The sequence below is a fragment of the Amphiura filiformis genome, chromosome 10 (genome assembly GCF_039555335.1).
Source record: "Amphiura filiformis chromosome 10, Afil_fr2py, whole genome shotgun sequence".
Lineage (NCBI taxonomy): Eukaryota > Metazoa > Echinodermata > Ophiuroidea > Amphilepidida > Amphiuridae > Amphiura > Amphiura filiformis.
The window spans coordinates 48,757,396-48,779,547 of record NC_092637.1 but is presented as its reverse complement, the minus strand read 5'-3'; the positions used below and the strand labels follow the sequence as shown (position 1 = coordinate 48,779,547).

Here is a 22,152-nt window from a genome sequence, read left to right as displayed (position 1 = left end):
ATCACACATGTTTTCTTCAAAATATGTGAATAATATAAAAACAAAGAGGTTCTATATGAGAAATACATTGACTAAAATAAACTGAATATCATCTTTGCTCTGTAATAAAATAATTGCACCTCTTTTGTCTACGTTGGGCCCATATCACTACTTGTGGGTACAAATGTTTTCAAATTATGTACTGTTTTTGATTGAGTTTCATTTCATTTAATTGTGATCAAGCTAAACGAGTTACTTGCTGCTATAGCCAATAACAGTGGCTACAATAAAATAAGAAATTTCTGTAAGTCCAAACAATGGTGATGCAGTTTTCATGGAGATAAAGCTCTGCAATACAATTCACTACTTGCATGGTTCCGCAATTATGCACAATGTGCGAGGAGAGCCTCGAACTGGCAGCACACATGAATCAGAAGCGAACCAATCATATTACATTGTGTGTAAAGTTATGTAATTATTCCTTTCATGTGATGTCAGTTCGAGGCTCTCCTTGCACATAGTACATAATGGCAGAACCTTGCAAGTAGTGAATTGAAAATCAAGTTTTGATTTTGCTCAATAAACGACTCCTTTTGCTTGATCGCACCACATTTTTACTTCTATTTTAGCTTCGGAGTGACACATGAGTATATTCCAGTGAACACAATTACAGATCTGAATTAATCTGCATCAATAAGTGGTCTACATTGATATGTACACTACTGAGATCTAACAGGAATCCAAGGTCCACCTTAATCTGGATTTTGTAGAGCGTATTGATATGGAGCAACTGTCCTGTGTGAACAGCCTTGCTGTCACTGCCTTAAGGATGTGTACTGCATCATCATGTACACTTGCAAACCAGATCAATCCAGATTCAGTAAGCTGGTGTACTCAACCAGATCCTATAGGCTAGCACTGTGATCCTGAGAAACTTGATCTTTATTATCAGACTTGTCCTAGATCTACATTCAAATTACTCATGAGCAAATACCATGGTGACAATATAACAGACAAGATTTTTTAATTTTGTACATTGTCCTTGAGTTTGCAGTGTTCAGTATGTATATCAACAAATTTGTTAGAGTAAACATATATATTCTCCTCATTTCACCAGCTTTTATGAAAATATCTATATAAATAAAAGGAAGGTTGCCCATCTTGTGCGCGAGTGTTCTCCGAATTGCCTAGACTTTCGGCTTTGATTCAGTGGTATATTGATCGGGTACATATTGCCATTTTTCCATCGGACATTCGTTTTTGCAAAAATTGACGGTAACTAAGAGAATAACATAAAAAACTGTCGTGTTGCTATGCAAAATCGCATGCAGTGGCATTGTGGGTAATAAGGACAGTGTGAACCGCGTAATAATATTTCCATTAAAAACCATACGCAGAGCAACATTGCCCCCCTGCCAACTGCGAGGTGGCCAAGAAATGATTCAGGCTATCTAGATGCACAACATCGCGTACTTTAAGAATGATCTTAGGAGCTTTTCGCCCCTACGCATAGCTACGCAACCCATTTTCCGCCACTGCACCGAAGTTGGCAGCCAAGAGATTAAGGCTACGTCGTGTGAATTTTATTATTTATTCTAGGCCTATGAATCGTCGTTTAGTTTTACAGCCAAATTCATACGGGAGATTGAGGAATTATACGGGGAACGCATTGCACTTTATTTGGTTGAAAACGGTCAAGACCAAGAATTGTCCTCAAAATCAGTGAAAATATGGTTAAAACCGGGTTTTTCCCCGGATTTTTGTTGTCAAAACTCAGTGGTAGCGCGCATACCGTAACTAACTGGCAGCAGCGCGTTGGCGTTAATCGTCGGCGCATACTGAGCAATGTGACGCGCGCGTCGGGGTGCATATGCACATACTAACTTTCCGTGCCAGAGAAATAGAAAAGAAAGGAAGACAAAACTGAAAAGGTAGGCCTATCATGGATGGGTCGGGTTGTGGATTATATGCATGGTACTGGATTCGGTTAAGAGATTACCCGCCAAGATGATAAAAAATCGTGAGGATACGAGAGGAAAGAAGGAAGCTAAAAATGAAAGAAAGAAAAAATAAATAAATAAATAAATAAATAAATAAATAAATAAATAAATAAATAAATAAATAAATAAATAAATAAATAAATAAATAAATAAATAAATAAATAAATAAATAAATAAATAAATAAATAAAAAATAAATAAATAAAAAAAATAAATAAACTCATGTAAAAAAAAGAAACTAAAATAATGAGAACAGAATTAAATAGATAAAATTCAAACGGGAAATCACAAGCTAAGCAGGAAATATGAAAAATGGGAATAAAATGTAGAAAAAAAGGAGAAATGTAAGAAATGGTAGATTTATAAAATAATGCATGGGAACCGGGCTCAATAAATGAATAACATGGAAACGGAAATCACAAGCTAAGCAGCATGGGAACAAAATAGACCTATGCAAAAGCAACTGAAGTGAAATGAGCTAAATGAATAAATAACAAAAAAAAGTTATGGTTACAGTAACTAAATGAAACGGGAGCAAACTAAAGAGGGAAAGAAAGAAACTAATCAGGAAAATTAAGGGGAAAAAAGACGTTAAAATTAGAAACTAATCAGGAAAAATAAGAAAAATAAATAACAACTGTAGGAAACGGGAAATCACAAGCTAAGCAGCTAATAAAAAAGAAGATATAAAGGGAAACGTATAAGAAAGGATAGATTTAGAAAATAACGGGAATGGGGTTAGGCCTAGATAGATAAATAACATGGAAACGGAAAATCACAAGCTAAATAGCATTTTGTTTTAATGGAAACAAACTAGGCCCGTGCAGAAGAAACTGAAAAGAAAATGGAAATGCAAGAAGGAACGGGTTTATAGAAAAATAAAATTTACCTTTCAATGATTCTACCTTTTCAGTAATTCCTCCTGTTTTAGTGATCGCTCCCATTTACTCATCTAGCGGGGACCCGCGCGAAGCGCGGGTATCCCGCTAGTAATAAAAATAACGAGATGTACAATTTAGGTTTACACCACGGAACAACAGAAATTAATGGAAGAACTATCTTCAGTAGGTAAAATTAGGGCAAACGATACAATAAAGTGCATTTTAGAGAAACCAGTTCCTCAGTAACAGCCTGGCTTACCAGGTAATGTGCAATTTGTTATAACCTATACGTTACTTCTACTCGAATATAACTGGCCAGAGGTGTATATGAGTAAATATGACAGTCAAAGATTTATGGAAAATGTGACCAGAATAAAATTGTAACCTTAACAATAAGTTTTTGTTTACTTTGTGACTTTATGTTACTTTATGGCTCAACTACTAGATCATGTAAACAATCTAACAAGCCAAACTAAATATTGTTGGTCAATTTATTCCTGAGTGTGCGCAATTCCCTGTATTTCAATGCATGTGACACAATAGTTCAAACACATGCTTATTCCATGTACAGTTGCTTAGCCAATACTTGCTGTTTTGAATGAAAAATTTTGTAACACTGTGTTGGAATAAATGAAACAGTTTCAGATTTCACACAAAACGCCATGTTCCATGTTTTGCTTATAATTGTGAAGCAAATTCTGTGTACATGTGTAATGAAATTGCTATGCATATCAAAACCATAATGTTGTGTTTCACATTTTCATGACACATGCACACCCCTACTTAATTCCACAGTCCGAGATGACTTTGATATTATTTATAGTGCTGTAATCGATTGTCGTAAGTATCGATAGTCAGAAAATACATAGACTTCCGACATGTCGAAACACTCAATGTCAGTATCGATACACAAACGACATGGCACACATTGCCAAAGTCATGTAAAATTGCGGATTTGCAATACCACTTTCGTTTGTTTGATGCATGATCCATGTAGTTTTAGCTGTTAGGCTTCAATACACTTGTTGTTAACTTGTTTCTGGATCTTACTGATAATAAAATTGGTAAACTCAAATCCGTGTTTCAAACTGCGTGAGTATCGATAATAGTATCGACATGTCGGATGTTTGCCTCCCGACATATCGATACCCAGAAAGCTTATCGATTACAGCACTAATTATTTATCCTGATATCAACAGACAATCCATTGATCTTCTTATAATGCTGAGTGGCAAAGTCTGATATTCCTTATGAAGTGTGAATTAGACGGTTTTTACATGTAGCTTGTTTTCTTTGTTACAAGGGATTCAATCATGTTTCACCATTGTTTATCACCTTTTAACAATTCATGTCCGGTGTGTCTGCATGGTTAACTTCGCTCAGGTAGCATAACGCTGCCCTCACAAAGTAAACCACACAGATGATGCAGACGCATCGTTGTTAAACGGTAATGAAGGGTGAAACATGATTGAAACTTAAATAGTCATCTTATATGTTAGCCAATTTTTCCAAAATCGTTTGAAATGTCATTTAAGAGCAAAATGAAATAAAAATAATAAAATTAAAATTCTGATCATTTCTCATAATTCATAACTTAAAATCTCACATACATACTTTTCTTGGGATATAATAATATTCCTTATAAATGTTCTATAAGATAATGGTTGTTTTTGACTAAAATGTTTTGTTTTGTTGTGCAGAAAATTTCTTAGCTACACTTGGTGTTAAACATTATTATATTTACATATTCGTGAGGCATAGATTCTCGATATATTTGTGGGGTAATACAGGCTTACTGCAAAAACCTTGAAAATTGACTTTGTGTTGTGATCATTTTGATTGTGGTTCCGAACACAGATAGTGTGAACCAGTTGACCTAATTGGCAACAATCAATTTTGCCGCCACACTACGACAGCAAATAAGTTCTTTACTCTACTCAAGCTGAGTTTATAAAAGCCTGTGTTACCCACCAAAATACCACAAATCATCCTGGGCAAATTTATTATCAAAATTATTTCCATAATTAGACACTCTCTGTACATTCTGTCACTAGTTTCTTGCCGTCCCATATTGTCTTATATTGCTCTGGTACTGGGTACTCGGACTGTACAAAGGAGAAAAATGACATGAAAACAAGGCATAAGTATCGTTGAATAGATCCATTAGTTTTGTTGATCAAAATAAACATTTTTGTATTTTTGCTTGAAAAAAGTGAATTTTTACTCATATTGGAAGAGAGGCTAAAGAGTAGCGGAAACCGGCAGTCCTGGGAAAGTTGATCAGATGGCCATATCAATCATATCCAATGAGGTTGTACTAAGAGTACCAACTCCGCCATGTTTGTGTGTCGCGCATGGAAGGCAAAATAGTGTACATATGCATAATTTCACTATGTGCCCAGCAAACTTGATCCAAATTTTGGAATCTTGTCAAAAAATGTCAGTAGAATACTAATTAATATTGCCTTCCATGAGCGGCAAACCTAAATGGTGGATTATCATTATTAACCCCCTGAGCACTACATGCCGATCTAACATTGCCTGATTGGTCAATTACGTGAAATCTTTACTTTAATCACCAATCAGAATGGAGCTTTGCAAATAATTCACCCCAATTTTTTTGCACGGTGAAATTATTCTAACAATGTTGCTGATTGGTCCAGTTGATAATGGAAACTTCTTTTTATCCAATCAGCAGGTAGTTCTCATGGAGTTAACATCTTATTTATACAGATTAGCCTCTACCATAGCGTTACACACAGGACAATTTTGAGCCAGTACTCTTTAGGTTAAATACTAATGAAGTACTCCAATGTGTAGGACGAAAAATTGTAGTGAGTAAAAATTCACTTGGTTTTTGTCAAGAAAAAATACAAAAATAGCTAATTAGACAAGAACTATAATTCTTGTGGAATAAAACTTTTTTGCGAAATTGATCAATTTCTTAAAGGCCTATTATGAGGAGAGCTAGAAGCACCGCTTCTGCAACCCAAAACATTCTCAAATATTAATGTTAATCAGTCAAATATGGCTCAATCCTTATACTGTATAATCCTTATACTCAAGAAGATATGTGTACTTACATATTCTCCATCAGCATTAGGTATCGAAATGTTCATCTCAGACGACTTGGCAGAGACCACCTGGCATTCCAAGGAATCCTTGCTGAAGTACATCTGGAAACCATCAGTCTTGTCAATGCTTACTATTGGCACCTTACCAGTAACCTAGATCAGCAGAAAGATGAAGGAAAAATAATAGCTTACTTGCTGCTGCCATAGCTGCATTGTGTTGCTTTTTATTATTATTTTATTTAAGAGTGCATACTATCTGCTTTGAATATATGTGAGCTTTTGATTCCATATTCACCATGATTCAACTGACTAGAAACCCATTTTCCCCTGGACAAGAAACTTCCTGTTAATTGTCTCGTTGTAACCCGTACAAAACTCAGGGAGCTGATCCTGGTTGCGATGGTATGTCTAGGGTGTGCGCTCTTCGAGCTGCAAAGTCCCTGTGTTGTTGTTAAATGTTTTATGAAATGATGTGGGCAGTAGTGGTCAGCGACAACCTGTAAAGTGTGCTGAGGCTTGTGGATCAACGTCTAGGCGTTGTGCCTGTGCGTAGCGCACTATATATCACTGCGGGTTTGTTTTTAACTGAAAAGGCCATGAATGGCAAGTTGAAATAACTAAAATTAAGTCTTGCTCTGATCCTGGGCAAGTTTGGTGAGGAATGGCAAGAAAAGGCAAGGTACATCAAGCACATCCAGACCTGCCACAGACATTTTGTCTGAAATATAAGTAGCACCCAATGAACACCCATTGTTATCATGTTGACTCAGTTGGTCATAACCTTCCTGGGCTCTCTGGCTGAGTGTAATAAAATGGGTTATGACCAATTGAGTCAATTTATCCTGCTTGATAATTCTCATAATAACCATATCATACTATAGGGTCCACAACTTATAAGTTCCCCCCTAATACTTTTTTAAATAAATCGAAAAATATTTTACGAAATGTAAAAATTTAAAAAGATATGTATAGCCCTATTTGTTTTACACATGTGGACCAATTTTTAGCATCACACATCATTGTGTTCAGTCACAATGGTTAATTATGTGACAAAAGAGGCTGTTTTAAAAGTTGCATCTGAGTCCATAGCAGTCATGTTTTCTTTAACAAACACATGAATATACCTGACCGACTGTATTGTTTGAGAGTTGACTCCTATGGACTCAGATACAACTTTTAACACTGTTTAAAATGGTCTCTTTTTTTACATAATGAGCCATTGTGACTGAACGCAACGACGTGTGACGCTATAATTCGGTCCATTTGTGTAAAACAAATAAGGCTATCCATACCTTTTTAAACGTTTGCATTTTGTTAATTTTTTTTTTTTTATTAGGGGGGGAACTTATAAGTTGTGGACCCTATAGTATGATATGGATATTATGAGAATTATCAAGCAGGATAAATTGTTACGGGGGTTATCATACTAGCAATCGCAGTGTGTGACAAAATCCAAATGCATATATCGCTAGTGATTAGGCCCCGGTGCCCAAGCCGCAGACCCACGCCGATGCAACTATGCTGAGAAATATAATACAGTTGCGATATGCACTAACAAGATGTGTGTCTGCCCGATAAAAGGCCATGTTCAGTCACACGTTCATCGGCTTCATCGAACCAACTCCTGCATGTCTCGCAACCGGCTTATAACACTTGACAACGTTATCCTTAAGCGCATTGATGAATGACGGATTATATCGACTGATCCACAAATTACTTACGGTTATTAAACTCAAGTAAGTACTACAATAAACATTAATATAAAGGTTTTGAGTAATGAATGACAAACCGCAGAGCAAGAAGATGGCACGATGTTGCGAAGTCGATGCCCATAACTACTAGCGAATTCGCAACCAGTGATATGGATATACTATATCAATTCATCGGCGTGTTGCGGCTTAAAACTGTAAGCCGCAGGAGAACCATCGAAATTTTACATCCGAACTAGAGGCTATTAAATTTTTACGAGCCTTTTTATTTTACATGTAAAGCCTATGGGAGTGACGATTAGAAATGGACGGCAATATTGAAAAACCCTCATTTTGGGCCATTTTAGACACTAAAATGGCCATAAAAAAAGAATAGCCTCTAGTCCGGATGTAAAATTCACACACAATGCTACCTGAGTGAGTACAAACATAATTAAATACATTTCATTCGGGGGCTATAGCAAAAACAAAAAATGTCCTCTACCTTAATGGTTATGGAACAAAGGTGCAGGGGCCATTTTAGGGTTTCTGGGGGCTAAACGGCTCCTGTCTCCCACTTATTTTCACCCTTGCATCTCATCTCATCTGTATAGTCAGCAAGACATGATTACTTGACGCATCACGCTAAATGTGTAAAAAACCTCTGAATGATGCTTGCATTACACTTTCCCCTGCAGATTGGTTACCAAGGAGACAGTGATAGAAATACACATTAGACAGTTCAGTTCTTACCTGGGCTTGCACACTCTGGCAATTGATGAAGTCAACAGTGCCTAATACATCCTCAAATACTACTGCTGTCTTCTTGCAGTTATCTAAAATAGGAAAAAAATACACCCAAAATGGACTATGAAGGTGGTTTTCCAGACCCTACATACAGGGTGTCCCAAAAAAAAGAGGTCCCACATTGCGCCCTCTTTTTCTCCTATTGCTGAAATATTGATTAAATATATTTTGGTATGTAAAGAAACCTTAAGTTGTTAGCATTAATAAACCAAAACAATTATACCAATCAGCTTACAACTTTTGAAGATATACTCTTTTAAAGAAATGTACCCGTTTTTCACTCTGTCCACGGAGAAGGTTTGGCTACTTCAAATCAAAGATTAAAAAGGAGTACACATACCATGCATGAATATCAAACATTCCTCAATGATAACTTTATAAAATAACTTTATTTATGGAATGGGCTTTACTGGTGGGTTTATGGGCAATGGATTTTGTTCATAGTGTCATTAATTTGTAGGTAAAATGGATGCCGAATGGGACTTCTTTTGCTTTACTTGCAATTACTTATTTTTTATGCCTTTTTGTTTTATTATGTTTCTTGCTTTCTTTTTTTTATTTACATCATAAGTCATTTCTCTTTTTAGGATAAAAGGTAGCCATAAAAGGCTGTTTGGTTTGTCGTTGGTTCTTTTTAAATGAGTTTACTGTGCTGCTCTGCTCTCTACCTGGTTGCCTCCTTGGCGAATACAGGTTTCAGCCCTGGTCCTCATTGCATCAATTGCGTTGCGTACCATACTTGTGCTCCGAATACTTGCAAATGCATTCAGTAATACGTTTGCAAATATCTTGGATTTTGCCACAAAGGAAAAAAATCAAGTGGTGTGAGGTCTGGTGAACGTGCAGGCCACTCCACAGCATGAGCCATCCCAACCACTCTGTTTGATATCCGTGGACAGAGTGAAAAACGGGTACTTTTATTCAAAAGGGCATATCTTCAAAAGTTGTGAGCCGATTGAAATAATTGTTTTGGTTTATTAAAGCTAACGATTCAAGGTTTCTTTACATACCAAAATATATTTAATCAACATTTCAGAAATAGGAGAAAAAGAGGGCGCAATGTGGGGCCTCTTTTTTTTGGGACACCCTGTATTTGTTTCCCTCCCAAAAAATATGGTAGTTCAGATGATACACATATACGGTAATCTATTATCTTTTTTTTTCTTCGCCCAAGTTTGATCCATGCTTGTACAGTGTACATGTACTTTCCTACGTATTGATATTTAGAGAATACAAAATAGGATTTCTTGTTTTTACTTTATTGGACCTAATAAACCAATTCAGCATTACAATTAATTCCTGATTGTTGCATGGTTTGGCGACAAATTTATGTACAGATGAGCTCGACTTATTGTGAAAATTGCTTTTTTTGTGACTACAAAACACTGTTAAACTGTTTACAATTAAGGTGTGTAGGGATATTTTCACACAAAAAAGAGAATTTGACCAAAATTGCACATAATGAGGTAAAGGAGATTTTGGGGCCACTTTTTACATAAGAGGTTTTGCATTTGAATTTTCAAATTACATGAGCTTTTCCAGCCCAGCAATGTCATGATCATTCTTCAAATGCACCCTTTGCAAGGATTTTTCATTAAATTTCCTTCCCTTTTTCATGCAAAAGCATTATTTTGTATCATGTATTGACCCAATTGAAGGTATGGTATGAAAAGTCAGTAGAGTTTAAAGGGATTAAGCTAAAAATGGCTGAGAGATCTAAAAGCCTTATTTTGATTGGTTACTCAGATGATTAAATCATGTAATTAACCAATCACGGGCACTGAAAGTATTAAAAGTCTTACCCAGCGTGATAAATTTGATCTTTCCTTTGACTTGAATAGTACATTCCTTGCACTGATAGGCATATATAAAATTACTGTGAGATCTAAAAGCCTTATATTGATTGGCTACTCAGTTGAGCAAATCATGTAATTAACCAATCAGGGGCACTGTACAAAAGACAGTATTACCGATCGGGTTACAGTCTTACCCAGTGTGATAGAGTTAATCTTCCCTTTGACTTGAATGGTACATTCCTTGCACTGGTAGGCATATATAAAATTACTGTGAGATTTAAAAGCCTTATTTTGATTGGCTACTCAGTTGAGCAAATCATGTAATTAACCAATCAGGAGCTCTGTACAAAAGACAGTATTACCGATGGGGTTACAGTCTTACCCAGTGTGATAGAGTTAACCTTTCCTTTGACTTGAATGGTACATTCCTTGCACTGGTAGGCATATATAAAATTACTGTGAGATCTAAAAGCCTTATTTTGATTGGCTACTCAGTTGAGCAAATCATGTAATTAACCAATCAGGGGCACTGTACAAAAGACAGTATTACCGATCGGGTTACAGTCTTACCCAGTGTGATAGAGTTAATCTTCCTTTGACTTGAATGGTACATTCCTTGCACTGGTAGGCATATATAAAATTACTGTGAGATTTAAAAGCCTTATTTTGATTGGCTACTCAGTTGAGCAAATCATGTAATTAACCAATCAGGAGCTCTGTACAAAAGACAGTATTACCGATGGGGTTACAGTCTTACCCAGTGTGATAGAGTTAACCTTTCCTTTGACTTGAACGGTACATTCCTTGCACTGGTAGGCATATATAAAAATTACTGTGAGATTTAAAAGCCTTATTTTGATTGGCTACTCAGTTGAGCAAATCATGTAATTAACCAATCAGGAGCTCTGTACAAAAGACAGTATTACCGATGGGGTTACAGTCTTACCCAGTGTGATAGAGTTAACCTTTCCTTTGACTTGAATGGTACATTCCATGCACTGGTAGGCATATATAAAATTACTGTGAGATCTAAAAGCCTTATTTTGATTGGTTACTCAGATGATTAAATCATGTAATCAACCAATCAGGGGCACTGTACAAAAGACAGTATTACCGATGGGGTTACAGTCTTACCCAGTGTGATAGAGTTAATCTTCCCTTTGACTTGAATGGTACATTCCTTGCACTGGTAGGCATATATAAAATTACTGTGAGATTTAAAAGCCTTATTTTGATTGGCTACTCAGTTGAGCAAATCATGTAATTAACCAATCAGGAGCTCTGTACAAAAGACAGTATTACCGATGGGGTTACAGTCTTACCCAGTGTGATAGAGTTAACCTTTCCTTTGACTTGAACGGTACATTCCTTGCACTGATAGATGTATATAAAATTACTGAGAGATCTAAAAGTCTTATTTTGATTGGCTACTCAGTTGAGCAAATCATGTAATCAGGGGTAGCGCGAGCACAAAAAAACAAGGGGTCCGATTTAATTTTTCTGGACCCTTTGGTACCTGCAAAACCAACATTTAAGGGGTCTGATGAGAATTTAAGGAGTCCATCTGTCCGAAATTCTAAACTTCAGAACTTGTCAAATATTCCAGTGTAATTATTAGTGTTGCTGGCCTATGGTGATTCAAAAGACTTACTGATCTTTTTATTTTTTTATTTTTAATTGATGATTTATGCCTTCGTGCATCGTGAAATTAAGGAGTCCATACAGTTTTTATCTGACCCTTTGGTCACTTTCAACTTGTGATTTAAGGAGTCCAAAATAGGCAAAATCAAAAAATAAGGAGTCCCTGGACGCGCAAACTCCTTAAATACGACCCCTGCATGTAATTAACCAATCAGGAGCTCTGTACAAAAGACAGTATTACCGATGGGGTTACAGTCTTACCCAGTGTGATAGAGTTAATCTTCCCTTTGACTTGAATGGTACATTCCTTGCACTGGTAGGCATATATAAAATTACTGTGAGATCTAAAAGCCTGATTTTGATTGGTTACTCAGTTGAGCAAATCATGTAATTAACCAATCAGGGGCACTGTACAAAAGACAGTATTACCGATGGGGGTTACAGTCTTACCCAGTGTGATAGAGTTAACCTTCCCTTTGACTTGAATGGTACATTCCTTGCACTGGTAGGCATATATAAAAATTACTGTGAGATCTAAAAGCCTTATATTGATTGGCTACTCAGTTGAGCAAATCATGTAATTAACCAATCAGGGGCACTGTACAAAAGACAGTATTACCGATGGGGTTACAGTCTTACCCAGTGTGATAGAGTTAACCTTCCCTTTGACTTGAATGGTACATTCCTTGCACTGGTAGATGTACACAGTCTGCTTCATGTTACCTTCAACTACTAGGTCACGATTACCTTCATGGAATTCCTACAAAGAATAAATAACACACAAAATATTAAAGGAAGATACAATATAATGCTACCATTCTCCGCAACATGCGGGCAGAATTATTGATTACCGTATTTCCTCGAATAGTCGCCCCCTCAAATAAATGCCCCCACCACTTTTTCAACCAAGATGTTTCAAAAATGCCGAAATTTCCATGCTATCTTGTAAGCTTACCAAGTTGCTCACATTGTCGATAATAGCAGCAATAATTGGCAAAATTCTGCATCAGAAACCCGGAAGTGAACCAAAAGTCAGTGTTTCTAGTTCAGAGTTTGTCATTTTAGTGTGAGTTTTAAGCTTACCTACTGATTTTAACGGGAATTGTCGTGCTAAAAATGACCTCTAATAAACGCCCCCTCCATTTGGAACATGCAACGCCGCCGGGGGCGTTTATTCGAGGAAACACAGTATTTTCAGATAATAATAGGGACCTTGAATATGGGACTAGCCAGTCAATTCAGCAGTAGGTAAAACTACGCAAGCCGCTATTACTCTGCAATCGCTTATGCTGGAACATATGTTTGTGTAAATGTACATCACACAGCAACACACACTGTATGCATTGCTGATTGCTTACATGTTGTAGTACACTCTGCTAGCGACACTTCTTCAGCACCCCATATGAGTCGGTACTCGTTTGATGTAAGTTCTTTAGAATTGCCATGAATATACATCATCCAAGTTTTAATACAAAAAGCAAGTTTTAATAAAATAACAGTTATCATGAATTACCCAGAGAGATTAGACCCAAAAGTTTGATTTCTCAAAGTCTGGCCAGTGGTCAGGCTTCTTAAGATACGAATATTCATTATCAGTTCTATAATTGAAATTTCACTTGTAAACAACCAAACAAACATACAAGTAAACAAAACATAACATCAAACTTACCACAGCCCACTTCTTGCCTTCCAGTTCTGTCTTAGGTGTTTTCTTTGGTGCAACCTTCTTGGCAGCGGGTGCGGATACTTTGGATGTTGTAGTTGGTGCCTTGTACGGCTTGGGTCCAGACAGCGTCTTAGGTGCGCTCGCACCAACAGCTCCAGCTGCACGAAGTGTTGGGTTCTTGTGGGTCTGCATATCTGGTGTGACTTTCTTTAGATCTGGAGTCGCGAAGAAAATATGATTAAATAAATCACTACCAAACAGGCATACCTCCTGACAGTGTTATAAATATACCTCAAAAAATAGCAGGCCAGGCCGTTACAGGTCCGGGTGAAAAGTTATCGGCCAAAACTTTTTAGAGCTTTTAAACGGTAAATTAAGCCGGGACACATCTATATCAACATATTTCCGTCAATTACAAGTTCACAATATTAACGTTTTAAATCAAGGAACTATTTGTCATGCACGAAGTGTTGGGTTCTTCTGGGTCTGCATATCTGGTGTGACTTTCTTAAGATCTGAAGTGGCGAAGAAAATATGATAAAATATGGTCTTTTAAATAAATCACTACCAAACAGGCATACCTCCTGACAATGCAGATTGATATCAACCACTATTGAATTGTCAGCCTCTAAGAACTATTTTGATTGGATACAAAGAGGTTTATAATCATATATTGATCGTCGATGAGCCAATCAGAGATATGGTAAGAACAGTCAGTAGAACCAAAGGGATTAAGCTTAAAATTGCTAAGAGATCTACAAAAGCTCTATTTTGATTGGTTTTCAGATGATTATACCTTGTAATTAACCAATCAGAGGCACCTGTGAAATTAAGAGAGATAAATGTGTGGTCTCTGTGAGTCAGTTTCCCATTTTGGGAGCCCAAAAGTTATAAAAATATCAGATAGGTATTGCACGAATAGTGGGTTTATTTTATTAGGTATTGATTGAGGTAGTAACTTAAACACAAGCGATTCGTCTAAGGCTCCTTTCTACTTCATTTAGATGCACACGATTCCCATTGGGTTTGAAAAAAAAAACCTTAACCCCCTTGATTCTCTAAAGAATTGGTTTTCTTAAAGGTGTAAGGGGTTTTAAGTGATTGACAATGGTGACGAATTCTGCAACCTAAAATAGCATATATTACCTGCACACTCAATGCAGAATTCATCAAATGGTATTCCACTTGAATGAATTGGACATCTGCTGAACACAATTCTTGTTGTATAGTTGCATTTGTTTGTTTTTTCCTCTTTGTTTTGAAGATTTTTTACTCCGATCATACGATCAAATTGATAAACAACCGTGACAATCATGTGAGCAAGGGTTTTTCCCCAAAGATGCCGAACCTGGCCATCTGATTTCCGGTTTTGTGATCTCTCTAGACCACTCACTAGGTGTGGTTTAATAGCGAGATTGATCTTGTTACACCACGCTCTAGGTGCGATTTAGTGAGATCGATCTTGCTAGACCACACATTGTTTTGAGCACATGTAACTGGTATTTGGCATGGATAACAATAACTGTCGGTCCCAAAAATGTTGTGCGCCAGAAAACCCCTTTGCTTCTTCAAAATGCAAATTTCATGCATGAAATGTCACCAAAATGAGCGAAATCGCGCAAAACGCAAGTTAGCCAGAATCCTGGATATGGAAGGTTTTGGATCAGATGCAATGGTCTTGTGATTTTAATCGCTTCCCTTGAGGATCAGGTGTCAAAAGTTAGTCAGGCTTTAAGGCAAATATGGCATTACTATCCTTACTTCTTATACAAGAAATATAATCATTGAATCTGAATGAAATCAATAACATGCATGGGAGACAACACCAGAAGATCAAGAAACTGAAACGGGAAAAAATCAAGAGCCCTAATGTATAAAAATACTTACGAGAAGTGACGCCCTCGCCCCTATTGATCTCGCTAAACAACGCCGCCTGAGCCATTCTGTTTTTGTCATCATCACCACCACCAGCTGCTGGTTCTACGGGTGGGGGTGGAGGGCCTGGTGGTGGGGGTGGTGGTGCACCTCCTGCTGGTGCTGGGGGTGGGGCTGCAGCTACAGCATCCTTGCCCTAGATGGAAATGGCAAAATATTGTAGTTCTATATAAATGTAAACAAAAATTTCCTTAAAACACAGTAATGGCCCCTGACATGTATAAAACATTGTAATGTGAAAACTTGGCCTCAAGTTTCAAAACCTTTAACAGTGCAAATTACAGTCCTACGAGAAAAAACCCTATATGTTCACTCTGATTTCAAATATATTTACAACACAGCAAGCATTTTATAGAAGAATTACTTCTCATTTGCAGACACTGGTTTTGATTCCATATCCAATTTTGTACAAAAGTTTTGATACAAGGGCCCACTTAATTTTCACATAGGTTTCCCCCTCCCAGCAACATCATGTTTACCTGGAATTTTTAATTGAATAACACAGCTTGACATAGCGTGACACCGTGTACACTTTGCGATGTACGCCAGCGTGTGCGACTGTGCGTGAGTAACACGGAAGCCAATCCAACCATGCCAACGCACTCCTGATTTTGAAATACACGATTGTCCAATCAAATGTGGTGGGGAGTTTGATTGACAGTGATGTCAGATGCCAATTACTCTTTTAATTCTGTCGTAGACCATAGTGTATAATGCACAGGCCTGCACTCTGCATACCACGTGTAGTGCTTTTGGACGCATTCATTTTTTCTTGCGTATTTTCCAACATATTTAGTGACAATTTTGTTATAAAAATAGTGAAAATAATAAAAAAAAATTCTTGTGTATGAAACAGGTTAATAAATGTGTATCACTTGTTGGGAGAGAAATTGTAGGAAATAATGCACTTGTACTGAGTATGCATGTATCATTTTGTACAATTTCACTCCCAACAAGTGATACGCATATTTATTAACCTATAAATAATAATTGCAATTGAACCCATATACCTACCTTACTATTCCACTGTACACCAGTTGTGTGATGCTGCATCACATATGCCTCCAAATCACTCAAGAGTTTCAAGAAAGCCCTTGACCAATCAACATGCTTCTTATCTCTGTAAATAATAAGACACCAAATTGTTACATATTTGTCTCGTATATTGAATTATAACACTGTAGCAATCACAGTCTGCATGTTTTTGCCGCAGATGAAAAAAACATTGTTTTAACCATGTTTTTTGCCGGCAAAAATGGTAAAACTAATAAAGTAATCAATATTTCCCTTTTTTTCGATTCAAAACAAATTATGAAGTAACAGAAATAATTTCCAAGGAAAAATTAAACAAGTAACAAATTAAGAAATGAAAGGTGGTGGTTTTCATTTCCCACTGGTGCACTTAACTGAAAAAATTCATATGTGATGCGATCAATAGACCTGCCAACCTACAGAAGTCAGAATGAGGGACATTGAGACCAAAACCTTGTATATGTACACAAACCAGGTTCCGACAAATTCAAAGACTTGAGGTGTGCAATACAGCATTCAAAGAAGGTTTTGCAGGTCTGAATTTATCACAATAAACTGAAGAGAATGCTATAGCAAATTTTAAAGTGACATTTTCATCATTTTCTGCTGTTCTTAAGTGAAAATTTGCCATCACTGAAATTTTCAGAAAGCAGACTGTCCCTCATTTTAAATGGTAAACCTCAAATGAGGCAAAATCAGTCGGAACTCGGAAATATCAGTTTCTTATACATTTGTAGTTTAGTAAAAAGCATTTACAAAGTGGCATTTTGCAGAAAACCCTATTGAAATTGAACAACCAGTTCCAAAGATATGAGCAATTAAAAGAGTTTCCAAAACAAAAAGAAATATTTCCTTTGTTTGCTTACATATATCTCAAAATCAATATTTCCAAGTTCCGACTGATTTTGCTTGATCGCGTCACATATCATATTCAAAACGTTTTCATTCTAAGGACTTGATAAGACAAAACTATGTTGAATGATTCATTAATGGTTGTGTGTTACTGTTAATGAGCTTTCTGTGTTACTTTTTAATATCTCACTGACTCTTATATAAGTTTTTACCAGTTTAAACCAGGCAAAATCTGGCCAAAACAGGTATTTTACCAGTTTTTGCCACGTTGTCGGCAAAACCTGCCCTGGTAGCAATGTACCAATATACTTGTGGTCAAAAAAGTGCTGAATCCGTTTTTCAAAGTAAAATCTTTAAAAACCAAATTGCTAAAGTTACATGAAACCTGGACTGTCATGTATTCATGTTTAGGGATATTATCATCTCATCCTGAATTGAAAGTTCTGGAAGCCATAATATACGATCTTTGCAAAATGAATTTGGTTTAATTTTTTGGCATATTTGTAATGGCACATGTCCCAACTTCAAACTTTATTGGAAACTGCCAAATACGCTGGCGAAGTTACGTAATTAATCGGATTAATTACCATAGCAATAGGTGAAAACAATTTTGAACATATCGCGCTGCACTACAAGCAGGTTACACTTAGCACCTGTGTATGTCTGCAATCATAGATTGAATACAATACTGGTCTTTTCAAAGATCCTAATCTTACAGGTGCAAGTGATCAGCATGATATGGTTCAATGCATAGGTACCGCATGAACGTATCAGTGTAGCGCGGTAAATTCAAAAATTGTTTTCACCTATTGCTATGGTAGTTAATCTGATTATTACGTAACTTCGCCAGCGTATTGGTTGTGTTTGTAGGACAACAGAGCAATTTGGAATTAATTGTATTATTAAGGCATTTAAATCCCCCACAGAACACCACAGTCGATTCCTACATTTTGCTAGCATACTCACCAAACCAAATGTTAATAGCACTGCCCTATAAACAGGACACAGTACACATCTACTCAAAACAATCAACTGCACTTTAAGGCAAGTGGGGTGTCAGGAGCCATATTTTAAATTTGGCTATGTAATTAACTACAAAACTGCAGTGTGTTTCTTTTGTTATCATAGGAAATGAGTCAAGAAAGCCAATAATCAAATTTGTGACTGGACACGGCGAATCAGCCGTAAAAGTCGGCCCTGGTCAAGTTTGTTTTATTTCGTGTTTAGAAAATATATACCATAAGCTTTAAAATGGTATATCATTTGACTTCAAACGATATCCTAAGCAGGGTTATGATTTGTTGAACTCTGTTCCTTCGTCTGTGTGTCTTTTTCTACATTTCTGGTAATAAATATCCAACAGTCATAATTGGCGGTCATTTCAAATCATCCCCAAGTCAACGAGGTTCAGAAATATCCTCTCATTGTTCATTGTTGATTAAACATACCTAGACAAAATACAATGCTTTGTTATCTACCACTTGAACAGGATTTCGCCAAAGCATCCAAAGACAAGAACTATTCTATTAAAACAGGTAGAAGCTTATTATCCTCTTCAGCAGTAGTATTATTGATTGATTTAAACAGCGTTTGATAAGATACTTGTCGCCACGAATTGATACACCTATGAATACGACCTTCACATACATTTTACACTTTAACTCAGAATACAATTTGCCGAGTTTACGGCTGATTCGCCGCGTCCACTCACATTTATATTCCATATGTCTTGCAGTTCTTGAGTTAAGGCCAATAATGTATAAAAACAAAAGTTTTGGGCATTTCCCTCTCCAGAGAAAAATCATACAAATGGGGCAGAAACGACCCCTTATTTTCTTGGATTTCCTTTATAGAACCCACACTATTCCTCTTGTACGTCAGCTTTATTTGTCTCAATATTTGAGTGCAAACACACTAGGTCATGCACCCCTCTGACCCGCATTAAATGATTAAATTCTGTCAACTTACTTCTCCTTATACTCTTTCAGCACCCGGTTTGTATAAAACTGTGCCGTGTTAGACATTTCTTTGATGTAGCCTCCAGGCCTAGCAGGCTGAAATTAACCAAATCATAACTGAAATACACGTACAATAAACTCCCACCACAATTCATCGGTAGAAATTTGCAGATGTTACATGTGTATGTGCGATTCTTGCCTCGCATTTATCACACACTTACAAGTCACAAATCCACTGGCAACTACTGAAGCACAAAGAAGAGATTCACAGTATCCCAAGATGCATTATGTGTTGAACATAGCAAATTATCTAATATGTGAACTTTTATCAATTGGATCAATCCTCATAAATAGAGAAGGACAAGCCAAACTCCTTAAACAGGACTCAGTGTATAATTGGGAAACTAAATCTGAAGTCAAATCTTATGATAAGTATGTGATCAAATCGCTCCTTTGATGTAATCTGGGAGTTGCGGCACAAAGCATGTCGCATTGCGGTCTGCCAGGATCCCGCACAAGCCATGATTAGTTCCCAAATGCACTCTCAGCAAACCATAAATTATCCCCCTATGCCTGAATAAAGAAGGTGGAGAACCCAGTAATTTTTAAAAAATGGTATTAAGAAAAGTGACTGATTCCCACTGTAATACCAAATTGGGATTTTTTGGAGCAAAATCTTTTGAACACATACAAGAAATGCACAGAATTTCCAGGTACTTATCATATGTTTTAGGGTATGGTTCAATAGCTATCTACGAAAAAAGATACGATCCAAAATGTCAGTTGATTTGGGTATTGAATTTGCAAGTTACGCATAATTACATGTCTTACAGTGCCCCATATGTGCAACTGCATGTGTTGTAATTTTGGGCTGTCGACAGCCGGAATTGGACGATATCTTTGTCAAACGCCCTAATCTATAAGAGAGTTACACACATACATGTCCTGGTTCCTGATGGTATAAAAATCTGAACTTTTTTTTATTATTTTTTATTAAGTTGGGCAATGAGGCTGTAGATCATGAAGTGCCTGTTTAACGAGCTCCATCATTTAAAAATAACAAAGCAGGAAAGTCCCTCCATCCACATACAACTGAATGGAAGTTTGCAGACGACAGTGTCGGCTCAACTATTGCAAAAAAGTCCCACAGCATTGCATCATGGGATACAGTGAATACCATCTTTGACTCAACCATTTAACCACAAGTCTTACTTACTTCTCTTTGAAATCTTTGAGGACACGATTAGTGTAAAACTGTACAGTATTCGACATCTCTTTGATATAGGGTCCAGGCTTGGGTGACTGTTAACAACAAATGCATTCATCAAGAAAACAACAACACTCGGTTATCCACTACACAGTTAGATGCAAGTAAGTTATATCAGGCTCAAAATAAGCTAAGGTGTCATAAAAGTGTAACACACAATTATTTTTCCAGCTCTTTTCTTTTGGTCTCCAACCAGGTTTAAATTATAGTATGCACATATATCGTTCATAATACACTAAAAGAAAGATAAGTTATAGACCATTTACTTCACAAATTTAATTTTCTAGCCCTTATGTGCGTTATATTTGACAGACACAATTTTGATGATTTTCTGCAATCAAATAAAATTTATAAAGTATTACATAAGGTATTTTGTGGTTATTTAGGTGTAGGACCTACAGCAACTGATTGTGGAAAAAAATGTGTCCAAATATTACAATAAGGAGGATAAATTGTTATAAATAAAATATGTGTGTCTGTCAAGCCATAACATACATAAGATGTCTGTCAAATGTAACATACAGAATAATAATTTGGCAAAAACAGTAGTTCAAGATGGGAAATTGAATAAAGATCACATGCAGTTTATAAATCACATGTTTTAAAACACTTTTATAAACTCTAAACTATCATCATAATGTGAACATCAAGTGATTTTTAATTTTTTAGTCGTATTGCGTATGTTACTTTTGACAGACACATACAAATCTTAGCGTATGTTACTTATACAAATGTTTGACAGACAACACTTAACAATGGATTGTGTCATCAAAAAGCTTCTCCTCACAAAGTGATAGTGCCACAAAGCTAGGTGGAGCTAAATGCTATGTCATGTAGCATAATTAGCTGTATCACCCTAGTTTAGCAGGAATTACAGCACCGTCTTGCGTATGTTACTATTTGACAGACATTTCAAGAAAAATGTTAAAATTGTTATATGTTCAAAAAAGATGGCAGCCACTTACAAATTGATTATAATATGGAGAAATGAAGTTATTTACAATAGATTTACCCTTTAGTTTATGCTTCAAGTCTTTGTTTATAAAAACTGAGGGACTTCAAAATCAATCAAAAGTTTGACAGACAATAGTAACATACGCATAAGCAAACTTTTAAATCCTTTTTTGATCTGTTAACTTATAATTCATAATGCCTCTTTCTGTTTTTTTGATTGGTTTACTGCACCATTTTGGGAAACAGGTCACATGAATTTCTATAAGGATCCATAAAAAAATTAAAAGCTGTTGAAAAAAAGGCGTCTCTTGGCATGTTACAAATAAAAGTGTAAAAATAGGTATTTTTACAGCTATTTTTATTTTTTTATTATTTAGAGTGAAAGGATTTTACTTAAATTGTGTATGCTATGTCTTTACTACCTAAACTTGCCACTAAACTAGCAAATATTCCATTTCTATAATTATTATTTTAAAAAAAAGATGTCAAAATATATGGCTATAATATGACACCTTAGCATATTTTGAGCCTTCAATATCATGCAAGGTAGTAAGGCCAAAAAAAAAAAAGGTTTGTCTCAAAGCTCACGAGAAATTTAAAACAAATGCTAAATGCAATTTTTT

At 36.3% G+C, this 22,152-nt stretch overlaps 1 protein-coding gene across 2 annotated transcripts in view; it reads right to left on the bottom strand.

Annotated features, from left to right (window-relative positions):
• Positions 1 to 4,641: 4,641 nt before the first annotated feature.
• Positions 4,642 to 22,152, bottom strand: part of LOC140162979 (adenylyl cyclase-associated protein 2-like) — a 38,847-nt gene continuing 21,336 nt past the window's right edge. The window contains exons 6-13 of one of the 2 annotated variants that reach the window (XM_072186305.1): positions 19,319 to 19,404; positions 16,481 to 16,586; positions 15,419 to 15,602; positions 13,535 to 13,746; positions 12,505 to 12,625; positions 8,375 to 8,457; positions 5,943 to 6,086; positions 4,642 to 4,964 (exon numbers count right to left, since the gene is read on the bottom strand). In XM_072186305.1, the coding sequence (XP_072042406.1) occupies positions 4,884 to 4,964; positions 5,943 to 6,086; positions 8,375 to 8,457; positions 12,505 to 12,625; positions 13,535 to 13,746; positions 15,419 to 15,602; positions 16,481 to 16,586; positions 19,319 to 19,404 (1,017 nt within the window). In that variant the 3' untranslated portion in view covers positions 4,642 to 4,883. Of the gene's footprint in view, positions 4,965 to 5,942; positions 6,087 to 8,374; positions 8,458 to 12,504; positions 12,626 to 13,534; positions 13,747 to 15,418; positions 15,603 to 16,480; positions 16,587 to 19,318; positions 19,405 to 20,524; positions 20,611 to 22,152 lie in introns of both variants that reach the window. The other variant, XM_072186304.1, reaches the window with a different exon arrangement.